This window comes from Falco cherrug, chromosome 5, assembly GCF_023634085.1.
Source record: "Falco cherrug isolate bFalChe1 chromosome 5, bFalChe1.pri, whole genome shotgun sequence".
Taxonomy (NCBI): domain Eukaryota; kingdom Metazoa; phylum Chordata; class Aves; order Falconiformes; family Falconidae; genus Falco; species Falco cherrug.
Window position 1 is genome coordinate 16,043,330 of NC_073701.1, and position 23,883 is coordinate 16,067,212.

Below are 23,883 nucleotides of genomic sequence, written 5' to 3' on the forward strand. Positions count from 1 at the left end.
TTTACAGAGCAAAATAAAAAAAAAACCAAACCTCAAACAAAAGCCTCTATTGCAGCCTGATCCCATCTAGAACTTGTTAAAAACAAAACAAAACAACTTCTTCTTACTACTCAACCATATAGTGTTGCCACAAACAAAACCTGCCAGCCTCCTCCTCCTCACTTCAGTGATTCCAGTGTTTGCTGTCTTCAGTGGTGTATATCTTGCATCACTGCAAGAATGCAAACTTCTGCAATGCCAGATAAATACTTGTTGACCCTTTGTCTAACATATTTTGTCTTTGTTTGCTTGACTTATCCTTTTATTTTATTTTTTTATGTTTGCTGCATGTGAAAATCCCCATTTGCATTTTGGTTTTGTTTTCCTAATAAGCATTTCCTTCTCTGTATAAATCATTTTATTTACCCAGCTGCTGCTTCTCCATTGCTCTACTGTATCAGAAATCTTTATTTTTATTTCAGTTACTGATCATCTCTTCCCACACTTGTGACTGTTTCTGTGTATTTCTAATGAAACATAAACAAACTAAAGTCCTTATTATGCTGTATGAAACTTTTACATGTAGGATATCAGAGACTACCTTGTAAAATGACCTTTGCTGACATCATCTTGCTTACTGCATGCTTTTAAAATTACTAAACCCTGTTCTTGCAACATCTTTCCTAGCATTGAATGTTTAGCTAGTAGTGTTTCATAGACAAGCAGGCAACCAGCACTGCCCAAATTGATCTTTTTTGTGTTTGTTTGATTTGTTGTTTGTTTATTTATGTTGTTGTTTTTGTTTAATTTGCATGCTGTTGTTTGGTTTCTCCTCACGATGTGTCAATGTGTACAAGACTATGGTGCATCCGTGCCCATCCATCACCGGACTCTTCTAGCTTGCTCTGTCTCAGTCCTCTGCCTGCCACCTTCAGATCCTGGTGCCACCATTAGCCTGAATCACTTTACAGTTTGTCCTTGGTAGTTTGTTTAACTAGCATCCCTGGATTTTAATTTTTATCATTAACACTTCTCTGCGGCACTCATGTTAGCTGTCTCGTTCTCCAGTAGGAATCTAGCTTCCTCTGTGTGGTTAGTTACTTCATAGTTGACCAGTCTTCCTCCTCCCCCTCTTTCTTCCTCCTTTCTTAAATACCCTTTAATTTTTTCCTGGGGTCTCAAAGGGAATTAACTCTCTAACGGGGATTTAGTGCTTTCATGCCTTGCTTCTTGGCTTTGGCTGTGCCATGCCAAGAAACTGTCTTAGGCAGTGGAAAATTGGGCTTGTGATTAACCAGCTGCTCCATGTTTGTCCCTTACTTGTGTTTTAGAGAAGGATGAGGCTGCAATTGAGAGTTCTGAGTACAATGCCACGTCAGTAGCTGATGTGGACAAGCGGGTGAAACGGCGGCTACTTATGGGTAACACTTTTCTTCCACTTCCTTTGTTGTGCTCTCACTTTTGTCTGTATGTGTGTGGGGGGGAGGTTCTCTTTTGGCCTCATGTGGTCCCTTTGGTTTTGGTTTGGCTTGTTTTTTTTTAACCTGACTTCATCTGTGTGGAAAGGTCACCAATTTTGTTAAGTTCTCATCTGTTGTACAACTTCATTTCTTGTTTTAAAACTTTTTTTTTCCTAATGCTGCAGCTTTAATATTAAATTTCTTCTGCATAGAAAGAAGCTTTTGCTATTAACCTTACTTACCTTATGCAAGCTACTTCTTCCATGTGATTTGTGTGTGTTTGTGTGTATGTTTTGCTGTAGGATTCCTGAAAAATCTCATGTTGCAGACTTGCCTACTGACTTGAGTGGATGATGATATGAAACAACGTTCTATTACATATGTGGTGTAAAATGAACAACTGTATTTGCCTACTGAAAATTGCCTGTGCTTTTGATTGAAATGAAAATATTATGACTGGAAATTCATCCATTTCCTTTGTGCAGCTATGTTAGTAACCACTGAAAGATCTTTCCCTAGTGACTAGTGAGCTTCTGTGTGGTGTTCTTCCAAAACTGAAACACGGCTTGTTTCTCCCTGCTGTTGGAGCCTGAGAGTGGAAGGGATGAGGAAGTGCACTGAACAATGAAGATAATTCTTTAGCTTCTGCTCTCAGTTAACCCATTGCACACCCTAGTGTTTGTCTTATTCATGTTACATTTATGGCCGTTAGTGAGAATGACCTTTTGGGAATAGAAGGGGTAGAGTGGCTGGACTTCTGCCAGACTCTTTTCATGTGACAAAGAGCACAGAGCAGCACAGACTGCTGAAGGATGCCAGTGGTTTGGAGGTTTTCAGGTGGTTTATTACTCTCCATTTTCCATTCTGGTGCCCTACTCACCACATACAATTATGTCCACAATGTTTTAAACATAGTGAGCATTGGTGAGAGGTACTCGGTGAACTGTTTACAAGACAGGGATTCTTCAGCCGCAGAAGAGATTCTGGCAGGACAGGATTCTGCTCTCTTACCTCCTGGTCAGTATTTCATTTCTTGAAACCATTAAGTCCATTGCAGACTCTGTCCTGCTAGCCCTTGGCAAGCTCAGCTGGCTGCAGGCTGGCTGTATGCATCCACAGCTATCTGGAAGGACCACCTCTAGGAGACCAGAAGCCTCACTTCGAGTATTTAGTTGATTGTTGAGCTAATAGGTTGCAGTAGGTGGCAACATTTTAAAAGTTTCCATATGACTTGTATCTTGTCAGTCATGACAAACCATCCACTTAAATGCATATGACCACTTACAGGAAATGGCATGGTGTTACAACTCTAAAGTGGTGTTCGATGGTAATATTGAGGTAAAATATTTTCCCTGGTATGAAAACCTGGGCATATGTTACTCTATTTTTAGATTATCTATGATTGTTAATTTGTAGTTAGTTTGCAGAGCTAGCAAGTGACCCATATCAATTTATCGTTTAATGATGCACTGTTCAAATTAATTTAAGCTAACAGAAGCTATGAGGCAGCTCATCTTGCTTTATAAGGTGCTGTTAACATTTTTGAGCTGTAATTTCAGTAACACATAATTTCACAGGAAGTCAGGGAAAAAAACATGCAAAGGGCCTCTAGACCACTGGAAAATCCAATTCTCTAGGTCTAAATAGTGAGTTTGCCCAGCCACTAGCAGTATGTATTACATGGTTTAGAGGGACTGAGCATTGCTTTGCTGCCTCACCCTCTGATAAAAGTAATTATCCAACCTAAAATAAGCTCTCACTGCTTACAAGAGTCCAGGCAAATAGAACATAAATGTTATGATTAGCAAGAAGTTTCTTAGTTACACCAGGTCTGCAAGTTCCAAGGTGAACATAGACTCTGGAAATAGGTTTAGGTAGACAGTTAAAAATCCAGTTTGCAAAATACATTGTTTAAATCTTCAGTACCTCCTGTATTAGCAGGTACAAGCCAAAAGCTGAGAGTTTATGGACATGCTGTGTTTGAACAACTGATTGCTTAGAAAAACATCAACTAGAGCTGAAAAGAAATTTAGTTGACAAGTGAGATCTGAGTAGGTGGCTTATTTCTTAGGGACTTTTCTACTTGTTTATTTCTAGTGATTTCTGATGCTCATAAATCCCACAATTTATTTTTCTAATGAAGTCTTAGTACATTTCAAAAGTGTAGGGGCATTTCCATGAAATTCCATGTGTCTTCAGATGCTTTCTAACCAGCTCTTTTAGAAAGTACTGGAAGGCTCCTTGGGAAACTTTGTTACCAGCTTTTGTAAATGGACTGTGATTTTTGACCTTCCTGCAGACAGTCTTGGGAGTCTAGGAAAAGTAGATGACTTTATGTAATTTCAGTAGTCCGATGAAAGATGCTTTCAGTTGCAAGCCCTGAGACAATAATTTCTAGTCCCCTGTCATTTGCTGCATGCTACTAAAATGACTATGATCTGTATAACCCTCAGTATCAGCCAAGGCTATGAATAAGCTTGGATGAGATAACTTTACAAGAACAGGACTGCCTTTGCCACTCATTTTGCTACAGCAAGACTTGCCACCTCTGTAGCTCAGACTGACTCTTTACAGGGCCCTGTGTCCTAGTCATGGTGTGGTCCTGTGACTTGTGGCTGAATTTTAAATACAGAAAAGTAGATAAATATGCTTCCTTCCTTCTTGTTAGATGCATTTTTATATGGGTCTTGTGCAGCAGACAAGAAGCATCTTCTCTGATGAGCTACAAGAAACTTCCCTTTAGAACCATCAAAAGGTTCCTAGAAATTTTCATCCAACTTTTTTCATAATGTTTGGAAAGACCGTGAGGGTTTCCAGCTGTCTCCCCTGTTCAGAGAAAAACACTTGCATTCAGAGTAAAGAGCACTCTTGTTAAAGAGATGGCACTGAATGACTTTTCTCTGATCAGTGAATGTTGCACCATATTGCTGTTGATACAGCTCCTTTACATTTTCTTCCCAGTCCCCTGGGCCACTGCCATTGCAGAGTGGAAAGGAGTGCAGCATTAATTGTACTCCAGGTGGGCTTCTGGTGAGGTTCTGCCATCTGCCAGAGTTCTGTGTTGGGTGCTATTAACTGCATGTTGAGGCATGTACATTCTGTAGATTAAGAAGGAAAGTTCACATTCATCCTGCAGAAGGGCACACATCCAAGCATTCAAATCCAGTGCCTTACCATTATCTGTAACGTACATTTACATCTACCTTGTTGCAGAACACCCTGCACTTAATATAAATCAGCAGGGCACAACCAACGTCCAGGTCTTCTTAAACACCTGGTATAGTTTATCTCACTGTGTTGAATGCTGCCTTCACCTCTTAAAAATATGTTCAAATCTCTGTTTTCGATGGTACAACACAATTTTTTCTATGTATTTCCTAGGAGCAGTCACAGAGACCCCTCTACTTTCCCTTACCTTCTTTCCTCAAGACCCTATTTTCCAGGACTGTTTTTCCTGTCATAGATTCATAGCATGAGACTGCCCTACCTGATTAGAGGAGTATGCTAATGCATTTCACATATTATTCGGTCTAAATCCAGCATCAGTTTGAAACACAGTATATCATGCCCTGCCTACCTGGATGAAAGCCATTCTAGTGTGGGCACACAACTTTAGAAGTTCCAGATTTCCACTCAATCCTATTAATACACATATCCTCCAGATGTTTTGTCCAGAGTCACATCTTCAGCAATGGAAGTTACTTTTATTCATGGATCTGGTTTCCAAATCTCTTTTTGCTATTGCAGCTCTGGATAGAATTCCTAAGTCCAGCAGTCCCTCAGTGTACAACTGTTAAGATGAGTCATCCAGTAGTCTAGTGCTTTATCATTATATACATTGTACATTATCAAGTCTCACTGGCTTAGTATTACTCTCTTCTTGGGTATTGTCCTTTGCTTGAAAAGGCTACAGGGTTTTTACAGAGCAATTGTCTGTTGATATCCTGAAGCTTTCTTTTGCAGAGAACTTAATACTGTGGACACAAAAACAGATTTTATAGCATCAGTTATGCCATTGGGCTGCCTCATTACAAATAAGTCAACTGCTTACAAAGATGTGACAGGCAGCTGAAAACTTCCTTTTTGAAGAACCAGAACTACAGAACTGTCTGGTCTTGACTCAAGAAGTTCTCGTCTCCAGTCAAAGGTAATGCTTTACTCTTTGGCTACACTTTACGTCAACTCTTAGACCAAAATATGTTATGATACAGTTTTAATACTGTTTTTAAAAATGCAGTGACTTGCTACATTGTCATCATCACAGGCCTTACTAGACTGCATGAGTCCTTAAGGTGCTTTAGCAATACAACCATGATGTTCTATCCAGCGCATTTCTTAGAACTTATCCTTTTATCAGCACTTTTTGAAGAGGTAAGCCTGATCCATTTCTCACCATGTTTCATTTTCCTCCCTGTTCTCCTTAGTCATCAAATGGATCAGGTTCATTTGGGCTTGAACCCAAGTGACTTCAGAGCAACTGTGAAGGCTGTTTCTTGCCCCCACCTTCAGTCCACCTTTTCCATTCTTTCCAGAGGTCACTATTGTAAGAATTCATTTTGGCAATAAAATGTTCTTCCTCTGGCCCTAGAAGATACAAGGCTGGTCCCTTCTTGTCTGAAGATGAGAGTTTTACAAAGTTCTTTTCAGTATAGCAAAGAGCAACAGGACACTGGGCCTATCTTGAAGTTAAGGAAGCGCAGTAATTTTCCTTGCATGTTTAAGGCCAGGATAATGGTGCAAATGGCAGTAATACCATCACTACAATTGTCTTCAGAAACCCAAACTCTACACTGAAACTCACTCCTTCACAAGATGTGTTCGACACATTGTGTGTCAGAACAGTTTAATGTTTTGCCATTGAACACTGACTTCTTGGGTCATCATTAAGGCTATTTGCAGCCCACCTCAGATACAGGAATGTACTTCCCTTCCTTTGAAGCTGGCTGCCAAGATCCCTACAAACTACTTTGCTGTCAATGGAAGTGCTTTTACAAACTGTGAAGTGCATTGGAACTGTCCTGGATTTTGTTACTGCTAAAGTTGACTTCTGCCTAGATTGTTTCTGGAGTGTAGGAAGCGCTTCAAGTCATTTGGAAAATCACACCAACAAGGACCAGCTTTGCCCGGCTGGGCTATGTTGTGGGGGGGCCTATATTGCATTCTATCCCTGCTTTCTTAAGAGTGGCTAACAGGCAGGTCTTTGGTCTGTCTGTATTCATGGCACATCACCAGCAGTTAAGGTAGTATTTTCACTAATTCTGTGTTTTCCCTTGTTGTGGCAAGAATTATGTCTCCTCTTCCATTTTTAGTAGCCATCCAGCCACTTATAACGAGCACCCAGCTACCTGCCTGGAGAGCCCAGTGTGCAGTCCACTAAAACTTCCCTCTGCAGCAATCACTAGAGATGTGATCTGTGGACATGGCAATTTGGGCATTTCTGCCATGGATTAGCTTATGGCAGAGAACATCACTGCATGTTATGTGGGACAGAATCATCTCTGGTTTTTTGCCTTAACATAGGCTTGCTTTGGAAAGTGTACTTCCACTAGCAGTTCAACTGCAAGGATCTCAAACATTGCAGCAGATGGCCAGAGCCAGTTCAGACTAGTAGTACAGGTCCTGCTTTGGCTGCTTCCATGACATGCCAAGTACTCCTTTCCTCTGTGGGCTGGTCAGCTTTCGTCCAGTCTTGCGCCTGCTGAAGGAACATCAGCCGAGGTAACTGTGTATCCTGTTCTGACCGAAGCTGTTTTCATTTCAGGTGATTTTTAGCACAGTACCTACAATGGATTTTAATGAGCTGCTCACATCATATTAAAAAAAAAAGAAAAACCAACAACAAAAAACCAAACCAAATTGAGCTTATGGTCATCACTTACTGCATTTGTGGCAAAAGGCAAACATTTTAGCATCTGTTACATCAAAAAGAGAGATTTACAGCTTTAGTGCTGATCCTTCTTAGATTAGGTTTACCCTTTTGAACCTAAAGCAGTACCCAACTTTATACATCTTGACTCATCTGAGCTTAGTAGTCAGCCAGGTGGTATTTTTCCTAAACCACAATTATCTAATAGACTACACTATTCACCTTGGACATCAGGCATGCTTTGACTTTTATTTGTCTGGGAGCAGATCCTTTAGGATCACCCCTCACCTGATTGCCTCAGTGGCAGGAAGGTACATAGTTATGGCCATTTCCACCCCAGATTATCACTGCAGGTAACAGATTGTCAGACCTGATTGTTCATGAGCAGAGGTAGAACCGGCAGATGTGAGCTGAACATCCTCCCCAGGAGTTCAAGGCAAAAAGGCCGTCTGAGGCACCATCCTTACTTCTGTGGTTGCACCTCACAGGCTTCCAGGCATTAGCGGAGCAGTCCGGTATATTCCGTTTCTGATGAATCAAGATCCTCCTTCAGGCAGTTGGCATGAAATAGAGACCACAGAGGAACTCATACCCGGGGTGTGAACTTCAAATCATGCGAGGAGAAAGCAAGGTCACTTCCTTGAGATGTGTTGTCCATATGCACACTCATGTGGTCAGCCACCCTTCTCCCCTTCTTTCTCTTAGTCCACCTGGAAATTCTTGAGATTCCAGAGCTGAGAAGAACTGATGGTATGGGACTGTGTGGTCTTATAGGTTAAAATATCTCAGGTCTTAACTTGCAGTGGTCTATGCCCAGTATGAACATGCCTGTGAATAACAGATAAAGACCTAGTTTCTCTAGTATGCAGTCATCTTTTTACTTCCGCTTCTTCCTATGACACATTGGAATTTTGAGGGTTATAGTCTTTTCTACTGAAGATCATAATCTTGGTAGCACAGCAAGGAGGTGTTATGGCTTGTGTTTTTTGGAATCATAAAGTAACTGTTCTTGTGGACTTTCTAGTCTATTGTGCCTACCTGACTCAGGCTGTTGCCTCCAGTCTGGTGTTTTGTTTGTTAGGAATTTCAGGACTTAATCTTTTTGAATCACCTTTTTCTTCTAAACAGAGACATATAGCTCTTTCATGATTACAGGAAAATAGACTCTGTAAGGTAACTAGAATTACTAGAGTCTCATAATTAAAGTGATTTCCTCCTGCCATGTGTAAAATAACATCATATCAATATGGAAACCTTGCTTGTTCATTCTTTCAGTTATCCAAAGTTCTCTCCTCTGGTGGTTCACTGTGAACAACTTCTTCAAAGTCAAACCTCTGTCTTGAATTACTGTATAAAACAAAAAATGATGGTGTAGTTCATATGGAGATCTACCATTTTCTGGATTTCTGGACTCTGTGGTGGACCCATATTTACCTCCTTTGCAGCTCAGGAAGGAGCTGTAGAACTGTAGAACTTACTGAAGCCATGCATTCTTTACCTAAAAAGTCCTTTAATCTGATGAGAGTTTTCTGGCAAAAGCCTTTCTTTTTTCTTGAAAGAAAGTTTTGTGGGAAGACTCTGGTTTTCACAATGCTTTTGCCTGGAATGGTCTTCAGAAATAGGGAGGCAGAATGTACCAAGTAGTCTGGTTAGATCGTTCATTTGAAAAGTGAGGAAATTATGCTGAAGACCTTTCCATGGTGATTTGCCACCTACGTGCAAGGGAAATGCTGGGCTGTAAAGTCAGACTAACTCATCATTGCCTCATGAAGGCGCTTTGCCCCTGGGACCAGTATTGATAACTGATAGCCTGATAAGGACTTGAGATTTCTTAGTTTCAATAAATACAAAAAAATAAGAAATGGGACCTAGGTTTCTAACATGGCATGTAATGCTCTTAACTACCAAGCCACTGGAATAAAGAGTGTTACGAACTTTGGTCTTCCATTAAAAAATTCCCCAAAGCCTTTGAAAAAAAATACAGTTTTTATTCCATTGTGAATTAGAAGTGGATTCTGCAGACTTTAATTCTGGTTCTCTTTCAAAATGAAATGAGAGTTTCTAGGTGATCCTACTCCTGGTTTTCTGCTCAAACAGCAGGAAGATGGACAAGCTAGTGTTTGTTTTAAGTGTTCTTCCAAAGCAATTAACTTCTGTCATAGTTACAGCCCACCAAGGGTCACTTCAAGCCAAGAGCACCTTTTCAGTATGTACTTCAGTTCCTAGCTTTGTTGTACTGCCTCCTAGGACTCTTTCAGATTACTTAAAATATGTCCTTATTTCTCTGAATGGCTTTTATATGACTTAGAAACGCTCACTGTCAGAAAGCCAAGTGTGCTGCTCTGTATGCATCACAATCTTTTTGTGCTTTAATCAATAAAGCATTTCAAACATATTATTAACAGGCGTATTTCTAGGAGGATCCCTAACTCAATTACTAACTGTGAAACCAAGACCTCACTTTAACTCTGTCAGTTCTACTTTGCTATATGAATTCATAAAAAACAGTGGGAGGGAATCCCTGAGGTCATTCACGCATTCTCTCTCTCCCAAGGACAGATCTTTTCATCTTGTGTTATCATCACTTGTATTCATTGAGTTTGTGAATGGCGTGCTATTTCCTGTAAAAATCCCTTTTCTTCATTTTTTTGCTGATGATAAAGACTCTGACCTTATCCTGAATTCCTACCAATACCTTCCATTGTTTTGCTTTTCCATTTTAAATGAAAGGATTTGTCCAAGGTCAGGAGATAATGCTCCTTAGCAATGTTCAGAGTATTTCAGTTTTTCTTAAATGCAGCTTCTCTGTTTAGAAGAAGCACCACAATCACAACTAATAGCGCTTTTTTTAAGGAACCGGACTGGACTCATCCGGTGCTTACACAACACCTGATCCAATCTATCAAGTGACATTCCCTAAATATGTAGTGTTCCCTGAAGAGGAATCAAACTGTGGGATTCATGATTCAGTGCAAGATTCACCTATTCACATTCCGTATGTGGCAGCGCAGAATTCTCATCCTATTTTTATGCAAAATAAAATTCTACCAATCATGAAATTGCAAGAAATGAGGAGACAAGCATAACGAAGTGAAGAATTCCACATCCTGGAAGTCACCCTTTCTGTCTCACCTTTTTCATTCCCTGAATATGAAGCTCTTTCAGCTTCTCCTTCATCTGTTCACAGCCATTTGTTTCTTTCATTATACTCTTCTGAATGCTCTTTCTTTATCCTTTCAGCATCACAGAGCATAATTTGCATGAGAATAACATAGTTCTCACTTAACTGAAAATTCAAATATTTCAGTTGTGTGTTTAGTTTCTCCTTGTGCTTGTCCCTCCTTTGAGTCCCTCCTTGTAGTCTGATCTCACACCATATACTGCATGTACTGCCACTTGCAGTAAAACTTTTTTATGGATGGCAGCAGCAGTCTTATCATGTGTTCTCTATCTTGCTGCTTTCTTACCTATACTGCATATTCCCTCTCACTTAAAGGAAAGTTCATCTGTTTAAACAGATTATTTTTAAAAAAATTGCCTTTCCTGAGTTAAGTTTTAATCTCTTCCAAGTTTCAGCCTTTAAGAATTTGTGTATTTTTGGTCAGAATTTGAGTGGGATTTAGAGTGGTTTTTATCCAGTTAATTAGTCTTTTTTGTTAGGCATAGACATGCAGTTCACCTGCATACAGCAGTGATGCCACTGTTGGTTACAATTATTTCTGTAAAATTCTTCTATATAACACAAATGTTAAGAGACGTGTACAAATACAAGTATGCACTTTTTTCCCTCTTAAAAGAATCACCCAGTTCCTAACAGTTTCCTTTGAAATCTTACTTAAAAAGATAAATCCACTTTAAATCTAAGTAGTACTCACTGATATCCTGTGTGCGCTCTTTACAACTGGTTCTGCAATTTCATTTCTGCTGAGATGGACTGTAAAATCTGTTGGGAATTGGTGTAGAACATAAAGCAAATGAGAAAGTGGCAGCTCTTGTGACTGCTATCAAGGTGATGAACATTAACAGGGCATTTTTTGGCTTTTCAGTATTCATACTTACAGATGGCTAGATATTTGGCTTCCTTTCACAGATATCCTTAATCTTTCCTCACTTGTTCAAATGTCTAAGTTTTCCCGTCTTGTACATAGCCTGAAGAGTCAGTGTGTGTTTCACTGTGAATTAAAGACAGGCAGATCAACTCATTTTTATGTATTTAGGATAGGTAAACAGGTTATTTCTCAGTTCAGACACAGTAGCAGTTTACAACAGCTCTAGTTACAGCACGCCTGCCGAGGAACAGAGATTGCTAGTAGTTTAACCCTTTTTGCCACTCCAGTTGCCAGGCAATATTATTTCACAGGCATCTCATTAGGAAAAAGTAATCTAAGGTAATCCATATACCTCATAGTTGCACTGGCTAAAACAGTGAGTGCTCTAAAGATGCCATTCTGCTTGCAGCCTTTAGCTTTCAGCTACATCAAGATTGGCCTAGTCATGTTTCTGAGCCCTGAATTTAAGACGGTTGTTCTGAGCGTAAGACTCTGTGTTCAGATATTGTGCAAAATTCAGACCAAGTGTAGAAGCAGATATGGTTACACTCTTGAGTATTATTACTCATAATTTAGCTTGGGCTATGACCTACTTGATAGGACCTGATTGCTACTTTAAATTCACAGCTGCAAATAGCTCCATCATGAATTGTTCTTCGGCATAAAAGTTGGCTCAGAGTAAGCTTGTCTAATGTGGTACAGATTTTGGGAACAAAGACCAACCACCTTCTTTCTGCTGACCTTGGTGAGCTTTAGGGTACTGCAAATGAATTCCAAATGAAAGGCTGTTGAATTGTTAATTTGCTTTTACTTGCCCTATGGTCAGTGTTATCATTTGGCCAATCATAGTAACTAGGTAAGGAAAATAAGCATTTTTCCCCTTTTATGTCTTCCTTTTACCTGTACTTACTGCTTACCATGGCAGCCTAAATGGTTTACGGAAATTTGGCAAACTTAGAGAACATTATTTTCTTGGGGGGGCTCTCTCTCTTCTTCTCCCTTTTGTCCTGAAGTCAAACATTGTGCAGATTTGTCTTTGTACAGCATTAAGCATCTCGATGGCCTTTTAAATTTGAGAATCAGCACAAACCTCCTCTCCACGTTTCCAACAGCAATTACCTTTAAAACAGTTACTGATTACTACTTAGTGTTAATTAGTGACAAAAGAGGACACACACAACGCATTTTGCAGTGTATGAATTTCACTGTCTTTGGAGTTTGACGTCATAAACCTGCAGATGTGACCAAACCTAATCTTCTCTTGCTTACCTGTTGCTGCAAAAAATCCTTTTCCTCTGCACTAGGCCTTAAGAGAGGAGGTCAGTTTAACATTCCTTTCTTATTCAGAGGAGATGGCAATCATTACTGATACAGAATTTTAAAATTTCATATCTTCCAAGAACAACTTCTATGGAAGAAGGTACTGTTAACTATCCCTCTCATGCTTTTCTGAAGAGACAGGTGGTCAAGACAGCAGCTGCTCCAAGGCTGCCTTGAATGTGGTGATGACTGAAGCGGCTTCCATCTCCATTTTCACTTGAGGCTGTGTATGGTTTCCTTTGTTTTCACTACAGGTGGCCACTTCTGGTCTTCTGTTAAGGCTTCTTTGTGTGTTTATACACACATTATTGAAAGCAGCTCTTTCATTTACAGTTGTTCTCTGCTCTTCCCAGTCATTGCGTTATGATCAAGAGTTGGAAAACAAATAGGGCTTTCTGGATCCTGTTGACTGCAGACTGCTGTGCTGGCTTACAGAAGAAGTCAGAGAATCCCTTCTCCATGTCTCCAGAGAAAACACCTTGATGCTACATGGCTTGCTTTTGCTTTCATGCCTTGTGACTCAGAGGCTTTTCATGGTAGAGCTGTGTATTGATTAGACAAAAGGAGGTGGCACTGATCACCAGTGCAGTATTTCTATACTTTTTGTACATTCTGGGCATAACATGTAATTACGATCATCCTCCTTGGCCACGTAGCACTCATCTGTCTTGCATCTTGCTCAGGACACGGCAGCACGAGTCAACGCAGTAGAAATACACTAGATTGACTGGTACCTCAGCGGCCTGCAGAATGGCACAGTGACTGCAACGTGACATTTATACTTTCAGATGGTAGTAGTGCAAGCCCAACTTATATTCAGTGTCTTTTCCTGAGGGCTCTTTGCGAATGCCACCTGGCTCAGCTTTCTTTATGTGATGAGCAGGGTTACACCTTCACAGTGCAGAGAGGGTGCTTGCCTCCTTCTGAAATCAGTTTCTTGTCTGCCACCCGAAGAAGCTTATTTTGGTTTGGGTGTTCTTAAAAAACATAATTGATCCCTCTGTTACTTGTCTATTTCATTCCTTGTACCCATGTACAGCATCTTTGGGGTTTTTTAATCTTTTTCTCTTTTAAGAGATTAATTTGAAAATTTATGTAATCTTAAGCAAGTTTTTATCACTTGGAACAGTATATCAAATGTTTTAGCAGGTTGACTGAGAATGGGAATGCAGAGTTCTTCATATAGGTGCAGGTTTATGCACACATTCCAGAGTTTATGGGAATAATTTCTTAAGGAGAGCATAACTAGAGCCTGACCTTGCTTAAGTCAAAACAGAGACACCAACCTGTCTGTTATATGCTTTTTTCATATTAATCCTGTTGCATATCATGCTAATCTAAATGAGTTTAAGAATGGATATAAAAGATTAAATTCTCTTATTGCTGTAAAAAGTTACATTTACAGAAGAATAAATATTATCAGGGCAAAAAGTAAATTAAAAGTGGGGAGTGTCAAGGCTTGCTTTTAATTTTAGTACTATTGGCAGTAATTGCTGTACTATTGGTAGTAATAAAAATAATGCTATTTTACATATATAGAGCATATGTGCTAATGAATTTCACAAGATCTTATGAGTATAGGAAATACTGCATCTATTTTAAATGAGGAGACCGGTATGTCACAAAATTTCTTGTGAGCTCCAGCACAAATAATTTGCCAAGGGTGACACAGAAGCTTATGGGAAGCTAGGGAAGAAATTTAGGTCTCTTCTTCCATGCTCCAACCTCCAAACATGAGCATTTCCTATTGGAAATATCATAGAACCATAGAATATCTCAGGTTGGAAGGGACCTGTAAAGATCTTAGAGTCCAACTCGCTGCCTCTCGCAGGACTAACACTAATCCATATGACTAAGAGTGTCTTCCAGATGCTCCTTGAACTCTGACAGTCTTGGTACCATGACCATTTCCCTGGGGAGCCTGTTCCAGTGACTGACCACCCTCTAATGAAGAACCTTTTCCTAATGTCCCACCTTAACTTTCCCTGATGCAGCCTCATTCCATTTGCTCGTGTCCCATTCTGATCACCAGAGAGAGGAGATCAGCACCTACCCCTCCCCTGCCCCCCTTGAGGAAGGTGTAGACTGCAATGAGGTCTCCCCTCGGCCTTCTGTTCTCCAAGCTGAACAAGCCAAGTGAGCTCAGCCACTCCTTGTACATCTTGCCCTCAAGGCCTTTCACCATCTTGGTCGCCCTCCTCTGGACACACTCTCGTAGTCTGATGTCCTTCTTATATTGAAGTGCGTAAAACTGCACATGGTACTCGAGGTGATGCTGCACCAGTGCAGTGTAGGATGGGACAGTCACCCCCCTCGACTGACTAGCTATGCTGTGCTTGATGCACCTCAGGACACAACTGGCCCTTTTGGCTGCCAGGGCACACTGTTCACTCATATTCAACTTGCCAACAACCCAGACCCCCAGATCTCTTTCCACAGGGCTGCTTTCAATCCTCTTGTCCTCCGGTTTGTATGTGTGATCAGAATTTCCCTATGCCAGGTGCAGAATCCAGTATGTGCTTTTGTTAAATTTCATACAGTTGGTGATTGCCCAGCTCTCTAGTCTATCCAGATCTCTCTGTAAGGCCTCTCTACCCTCGAGGGAGTCCACAGCTCCTCCTAATTTAGTATCATTGGCAATACTAAATGTGTTGGATATGTATAAGCAATATGAATGCATCAGATTCCAAAGGGATCTTGAGCTTGAGTAGAATACTGAGTAGATATGAACTGTGCCCTTGAATTTGATGTGCTGCTTGCTGTGTTCATGGTACTTCCCTGCTTCCCTTCTCCCTCTTCCCCTCCAGTATTCTTTATCAGAAATACAGTTAAAGTGAAACTCGGATTTTTTTAATCTCTGTAGGATATGTGAATCACTTTCATAGAACTCATGTAAGTTGGGAGGGACCTCTGGAGGTCATCTAATCTAACCTCCTGCTCAAAGAAAGGGCAACTATACCAGGTTGCTCAGGGCCATGTCCAGCTGAGTTTTCAACATCTCCAAGGATGTAGATTTCACAGCCTCCCTGGGAACACGTTCGTGTGTTTGACCACTCTCATGATGAAAAATTTTTACCTTGCATCAACCTGGAATTTCCTATATTCTAACTCCTGTTTGGTGCCTCTTATCTTTCCACTGTGCACCTCCAAGAAATGTGTTGTTCCATCTTCTTTATGCTATCCCATCAGTTAGCTGTAGACAGAAATAAGATCTCTGAGCATTCTCTTGTTAAGGCCGAACAGCCCTCAGCTTCCGAGCCTTGTCATGCGCACCAGCCCTCTAAATGTGATCTTTCTAGGCCTTCACTGAATTTGCTGTAGTGTGTCCATGTCTTTCTTGCACTGGCGTGCCCAGAACTGGACACAACGCTCCAGGTGGTCTTACTTCAAGCATCAAGTAAATAGAGGGATAGGGTCACTTCTCTTGATCTTCTGCTTATACTCTTACTAATAGAAGTCAGGATGTTGTTGGCCACCTTTGCCTTAAGGAAACACTGCTGAATTCCATTCAACTTGTCCACCAGGGACCCCAGGTTTTCTTCTCCAAAACTGCTTTCTAGCCAGTCAGTTCTAAGCCTGTTTTCTTGTATGGGATTATTCCCTCCCATATGCAAGATGGGTTTGCCTTCGTTGAAGCTCATAATGTTCTCCTCAGACCATTTTTTCCAACCTCTTAAGGCCCCTCTGAATAGCATCCTGGCTTTCTGGTGTATTGACTGCTCCCCCAGTTCGGTATCATCCACAAATTTGCAGAAAGTGTCATCCATCCCTTAGTCCAGGTTGTTCGTAGAGACATTAGGCAGTATTGACCCTAGTACCACTAACAGAAGCTGAGGGGTAGCTCGAGCGACAGACTGCCAGTTGGACTTCGTACCACTGATTCAATCCTTTGTGTCCAGCTCTCCAGGCAATTTTCCATTGCCTGTCTATCCATTCGCTCTCTCTCCACTGTGGCCATAAGGATACTGTGGAAGACCATGTCAAAACACTTGCAAAACACTTGCAAAACATCCACAGCTCTCTCCTTATCCACAGTGTAAGCCATGTAACTGTAGAAGGCAGTTGGGTTAGTCAGACACAATTTGTCCACAATAAGTCGATGCTGGCCATTCCAAATCACCTTCTTGTCTTTCATGTGCTTGCAAATGGCTCCTAGGATGACTTGCTCCATAAACTTATGGGGGTGTGATGTGAGGCTGGTCTGGCCAGTAGTTCCCCAGATGCCCCCTCTTGCCTTTCTTGATGTTTACCTTGCCCAGTCATCAGGAACCCTACCCTGTCCTCATGACTCATCAAAGATTATAGAGAGTGACCTCACTAAGATATATATTACTGTAAAATGTAAAATTCAGATGTATACCTTCTAGTCCCATAGACCTATATAAGTTTGTTCTGCTTTCCACCATATTTCAGTTCTTAAAACCCAGTTTTGTGTCTTAGTTAAAACTGACCCAGGCTGCTAAAGTGAATTGTAAAGACTCCAGGATTTGCCTGATTTTGAGCAATATGCTTAAAATCACATCACATTCTTTTGATCGTAGAGATAAAAGGAAGGCATAAAATTTGGAGGCAGGTTTTGGAGACACCTGTCTTTAAGGCCGTTTTTCAATGGCTTTATGAAATAATTGGACACTTCCAAATAAACATATTTGAATAGAGGCTTACATTTGGAATGGTACTATTCACCTGTTTCATAAAAGAGGCTAAAATTTAGGTTTTCAGAGATGTTCCCAAACCATGACACATATCTTCAGTTTCAGGCATTTAACAGCATTCAAAGCCAAATAAATCCTTTCTGATATCAGTCTTCTTTTTAAGAAAGTGACCAGGCCCTATTGCCACCTGGTAGAAATTCTGCTTTGGTTCAAAAACTTCAGAACTAGAACCTGGAGAACTGATCTTTCCCTGCTAAACCCTTGCAGACACTGAAGTGACATATTAAAGCACCAAACACCCATGTAGCTTCACCTGGTAACTCAGACAACGTTCCTGACAGAGTGCTGAAAGACCGCCAGCTCGAGCTTGTGCTTTTTAATAAGGTATTTTAATATCCAGAAGCAGTGCAATGGATAGTGTACCCATAGTGCAATGGAGTATTGTTAAAACAGTGAATATCCTAATTGAGTAAACCGCAGGTATAGCATGTTGGTAATGATTTTGGTTACTTCCTTTCTATAGGCCCAGGGAGCAGATACATGAGAGATTGTTCCAAAATTAGGAGCTTACATTGGAAAAACAGAATGTAAGCTGTCCCAGACTGCCTTAAGTAGATAGATGTCCTTTTCTTTAGATCCCAGTTCCTGTCGTGAGTTTTCTGGTGGGAGTTCAATAAGGATGTAAGTAGGGCTGCAAACATCACTTTAAATTCACAGTAAAGTCTTAATAGTTTCAAATTATGAGCTTTATTGTGATTCAGAAGGAATCTTATTGTCAGTTACATGACACTGCTTTATTTGTGTCTTCCAGTTCTTATTCTGTTCCTCCCATCAGAACAAATACCATAAGAAATGTTCCAAAAATTCAGGGTGGGGTGGGGTTGGATAGTAATAAATATGCTGAGGTTGCCTTTCACAGAGAAAAAAAACAGTGGAAAATGGTCTGTAGGTTCAATATCACCATGAAGATCTGATCCAAATTTTGAACATCCGTTCATTCCCTTCCATATAAGTATAGCTTCTCCAGTGTGATAGCTTGGAAATAAGTAATTTGCTTCTGCTCTTCATTTGAGACATAAAACTTGTATTTGCATTTCAAATATATACTAAAGTTTGGTAGGGGTGAGTTGAAGTCATCTCTAACAGAAACACAGTTGGTAACACACTTCAGTTTATGCTGTATATAGGCCTCAGTTATTCTATAGCTCATAATACCTCTTTCCCACATCATGCTATTCACATTTGCTGCCTTTTACCAATGTTTCTCACAACCTTGAGTTTAAGGAATTTCATCAATACATCTTTCTATTTACCAAAAATGTTAGAAGTACTGTCAGATGTCCTCTTGCTCGCTTGGATCTTCATTCTGTTAGAGTTCATCATGTATTAAAGTCAGAGTCACCAGGAAAGTTGAAGGTTATTTATCCTTTTTGGTTTGTTTTGCTAAATCTCTGTGAAAATAAGAAAAGCTGGCTTGATTCCCTCTATTTATACATAGAAATAACTCTTGTTCACTGAATGACCCTTACCCTATAGATCCAGTCATCCATGCCATGGGAAAAAAAAATTGTTGTGTCTATTCATTTTCACTGGATGTCATCCAGAAAGCAGAAATATTACTGCTTATGTTCATTTCGTGTTGATGAACTGCAATAAAGGACTCTTCATACACCAAAGTTAATCTGCTAAAGTAAGTTTTACGGCTCTTTGCAGTGCCATGCCAAACGCACATCTTCAGCCTTTTTTCCTGTTTTTTAACCTTAACTCTTTACTCCTGGCAAATCATCCTACCATTAAACTGCACCCAAGTAAAAAAGTTTTAAATGATCCAAAAATTTTCCCCTTCTCTGAAACATAAAATTGTTTGATATGTTTGCCTTGGAGGATGGACACACATTCACATACAAATGGAAATGCCAACATTGTCATTCACCGAAAAATTCTTCAAGTAGCAGTTTCAGCCTCTTAAGTCTATAAAATAGCCCTTCCCAGGGGAGCAGATGAAAATCAGAACTATATTACAGGAGCAATCATGTTCAGATCTTGCAAGTCACATCTAAGGTGAGCAAGAACTCCACCTGAAAATAAGGAGTTGCAGACTCAGTTCCATTTTCAGAAAGCTGCTCCAGAAGATGTGTCGATCCATTTGTTAGCTGTGCTTGCTGGCAATTATGTGCGAATCCATCTGTATACCAATTGCTTTTTCTATATGATGTTATTACATAGCACACATGGCATAAAAAATTTAAAACCGATCTAGTAGAGCATGTGTGAATGTATATGGAGAGCAGAGTTCTGTCCCATGTTGTTAATGCATGTGTGCCCCAACCCTTCCTTTCAGTTTGTTCATAAGCGCCAGCAGCTTATTCCACAACTGATGTGAAGGTCTGTGCCAGTGCAAATGAAAAAAAAAACCAGTTACACCATTTTCTCTTATTTTGAAGCAGTGAAGTCCCTCCAAAGGGCCAGTCTGAGTTCACCTTGAGGGCATTAGCGGAGGCTACTTTAAAATAAAAATCTTTTAGTACTAGTCAATTGAAAGATAAAGCCTTTTCTGTTCTGTGTAAATAATTTTTGATCAATGTTCTGTTCTAAGGCAATTCCCGATTAGCATGTCCTATGGCTTATTGTCAGACCCTGTCCACAGGGTACAATTGTGACACAGGCTGTGAATATTCAGCAATAGGAGTCTGTAAATCTGAGTAAGTAATGACAAAGCCTCTTTAGGGAAAGCCAGAATGAGGTGAGCTGAGTAGAATAATGGCAGTCTTGGGGGGTAGGGGAGTATTTTAATTTAATCAAAGCCAGAGAAACTGAAAAAGATACAATTAAAAGAACTTGCTCTCTGAAGTAAATACTTTTCAGATAAATGCACAGTTCAAACTGACATGCTAAATTGGCATACTTACATCCACTCTATTCTCTGGATCAAAGCAAAGTTAATCATTTCACTTGCCTTTTATCTATTTTATGGATGTGTGTGTGGGTGTGTGTGTGTATGTATGTGTGTGTGGGGGGGTGTGTGTGCACATGAGTAACAGAAAATAATGGCAACAAGAGAATGGTTTTTGCTTTTTCTGTAATGAAGTTGAAGATTATTTTTTTTTAATGTAGTGGTACCTGATAGTCATTGCCCACTGTTGTAAAAGCTGAGAAGTATTGCAGCTTTCTCTTGCCTGTGTTTGCCCAGCCACCCTTCTACATACTACAAGCACTGGGAAATTTCAATGACACAGCTTGGAATGGGTTCAGTGACCTCAATTATGCCCTCCCACCCACTCCAAACTCCTTTCAATTTGCAAAAAGCTTTAAGTGGACAAAACCCAGATGCCTTTTGCTTGTAGTTCAGTAAGAACAGATTGGGCATGTAGATTCTTGTCAAAGTGATATATGTAGTTCATTTTCCATTAACTCTTTCTTAACTAAGGATTTTAAATTCTCAGTTCCAAGTCTAGCACTCTGCTTTGCTTTCTACTGCTTTTTAAAGTTCATTATGCCTACAAGATCATTTTAAAACATGAGCCTTAAAAAGCCTCAGCTAGACATTGACTGATACAAAACAGACTGAATGTTTGGTTCTGCTTTTAAAGGCAATCACTTTTTTTTCTTTTTAAACTTGTTTCATATGTAATAACCCATCCTATTGTCTAAAACAGTTCAAAAGCACTAACTAAATATAATAAATAAAAACACCAGTTTGGGGGGAGAAAGAAGTCCTGACTTGTGGAAATGATTTACCAGTCAAAACCAGTACATGGGCCCTGATGACCTTGACAGCTTGCTTCAGTTGGCTTGCTTAAACTTAGATTGCTTTCATAATGTTGTAATATTGCCCCGAAGAGCCTCCCCCCTCCCCCAGAACATTTCATTACACTTCCTTTCTCCCTCTCTCTCTCTTTTTCTCCTTCGTTCTGCAGAAACATGTGCTGTCAATAATGGAGGCTGTGATCGGACTTGCAAGGATACCGCGACAGGGGTACGATGCAGTTGCCCAGTTGGATTTACCCTGCAGCCTGATGGGAAAACGTGCAAAGGTCAGCTTCTGTTTGCTTTGCAATGCATCATTTGCCTTCAGCGGTTCCAGTACAAGATGTAAATATTCAGTTATTTAATCAATACTTTTGAGTTAAGGTAATACTGGCCTACCGATTGCAGTTGAGTTCATTAGCCTTCTCCTTCCTTAATTTTTCTGTATTTACTTACTTCAATCATTTTTCTCTCTATTTATTAGAGGGTTTTATTACTGCAAAGAAATGAGATACAGAGGTCAAACTGTTTCAAACTGACCAGAGGTTTAGAGGAACAACTCTGGGCCCAGAAAGCCTTCAGTTTCACAGGACAGTCTGATACCCTTGTAAAACTTCAGTCATCTAATAGTGTCTGAATTTGTCCATTCAAAAAGCAAGTTAAAATTCTCAGCAGGCACTTCGTTACCTGCAGATAATCAACTGGTTATTACTAAGTGAAGCCAAGCAAAGGATGCAGAGGTATTGCTCAAAACAACCCAGACAATTGTCCATTTCTGACCCTTCAAAACATTAAGTAGCCAGCTACAAAGGAAAACCAAAACAATGTCTACTAGTGCACAGGTCTAAACCGTACAGCTGACGCTCAGATTTTACTGTTGCAGAGGCAGCACAAGAACCTTGGCAATTTTTCCCTCATGAATGTGTTAAAACTTAGGTCAGGGGAAGAAAGAACAGAAATGAGCAGCTGATATCACTGTCAACATCTGTTCTCCATTAAGGAGACGGGGACAGTTCTCAAATATCCCGGCAGAATCACACTTAACGGCACTATGCGCATCAGTAGATGTGGAATCAAGTTAGTAGGACCAGGCCTTCCATCAACCATTTTCCCATCTTCCTATGTATTTCTCTTGAGCTCCATTGCAAGAGACATGGTGATGAACATCCAGGAGGCCATTGCATATATTGTTGTCACAGAGAATACTTCTTACTACTCAGTGACTGAGCATAAGTTGACCTAACTTGCTAAGAAACGATTGGGACTTCTTTTCTTCAAAGTAACCAGAAATGTCAGAATATCTTCAGTCCAGGGCTTGATGTTACTTAAAATAGTAAAACCCACAAAAATAAACAGAAAATGTGTGGTTTCCTCTTGCTCCAGGCTGAAAAATCCCAGTGCTTGGGCATGATCCTGTTAGTATTTATAGAAATAACAGTCCATTTGCCTGTTTATTTGAAAATAAAACATTTAAACTGCCATTGCACACAATGTTAATAGTTAAGGGTGAGCACACATCAAAAATCAGTCGTTTTAGTTTAAGCCACACAAAAATAAATCTTCATTTCTACAGGCAGACTAGTTAAGCCATAGCAGAGCAGTAACAGTGATTCCACCGAGTGCTTAAAAAAGAGGCATTTTAATACTGTAACATACACCTAGACTTGATCATAATGTTTATTATTAAAACTGCATCACGAAAAAAAGATTCGGTCTAAATTTAGAAATTTGGCCATAGAACTAATATGAAACAGTATTTGTATAATACTCAAGTCTATAATTAGTGCTACAGACAAAATGAAATATTCAACTGATCCTCAAACCAAATACTCTAGCTCTAAGCTCTTTCACATTTCGTCTTTCCCCCTTTTTTATGAGAAGAAAATATAAGAAACAGAATCTGATTTTTATGATGCTGCAGATTCTTTCTTACTTTCTTAAAGTAAGCAGCAACTGGAAACTAATCCACATGGCTTAACAAACCAACCAGGTCATTTCTTTTTAACCTTTATTGACATTTTAGGAAATACTCTTCATCATAAAATGGTAAAATACATGTTTTACATTTAATGTAATGGTAATTAATAATATTTATCTAATGTATTGCACTGTGAGATTTCTGGGCTAGATTTACTGCTTCCCTGAAGCTGAAGTAACTTCCCATTTAAATCTGTGCACAAAGGATCCTGCACTTAAACTGACAAGTGAAGCTTCTTCTGTAGCTTTCACAGGCAGCCCTTAGTCAAGAATGCTCTCTAAGATCGACATTTGCTGAGTGCAAAAGTGAGCATTTTGTTGGAGTGACATTGATGCCTTCTCGGCTCCTCTTTCTTACAGGTAAAGCCTGGAAAAGGCTGGGGTGTGGAAAACTCAGTGTTGCACCTTCCTTACTCTGAGTTCTATAGGAAAAAAAGGAAAAGACTGATCAGCTCAGGTTCTCTCCTTTGATTTTTTTCCTCCTCATTCTCCTTGATTTGACTGGCCTGCAGATTCTCCTATATGCAGTTTGTTTTTCCCTCTAGCTGTAACATTACCTCTGTGTGGTAAGAGCAATGGATTATCTGTCAGATGCCCTTTAAAGCATCTTCAGGGATCATGCAGCTGTCACAGCCTGTCTTTCTTGGGCAGAGCTTTCAAGTCCATCAAGCATCACAACGTTTTCAAGTGAGGTTTTTCATGGAAGCGTCATTTTAAGAGAGGTTTTATTTCTAAATATGGAAGAAAGACATGCCATTATCTATTAAAGGAGAGAGATGGGACATATAAGAAAATCTGAGAGAAATTGGAGGGATAATTAATATATTAAC

At 40.0% G+C, this 23,883-nt stretch overlaps 1 protein-coding gene across 4 annotated transcripts in view; it reads left to right on the forward strand.

Annotated features, from left to right (window-relative positions):
- SCUBE1 (signal peptide, CUB domain and EGF like domain containing 1) overlaps positions 1-23,883 on the forward strand; it is a 218,104-nt gene that overhangs the window by 119,636 nt on the left and 74,585 nt on the right. For 2 of the 4 annotated variants that reach the window (XM_055712142.1, XM_005433714.4), the window contains exons 7-8: positions 1,311-1,400; positions 21,247-21,363. In XM_055712142.1, coding sequence (XP_055568117.1) covers positions 1,311-1,400; positions 21,247-21,363 — 207 coding nt within the window. The remainder of the gene's footprint in view (positions 1-1,310; positions 1,401-21,246; positions 21,364-23,883) is intronic. The other 2 variants (XM_055712143.1, XM_055712144.1) reach the window with 1 other exon arrangement.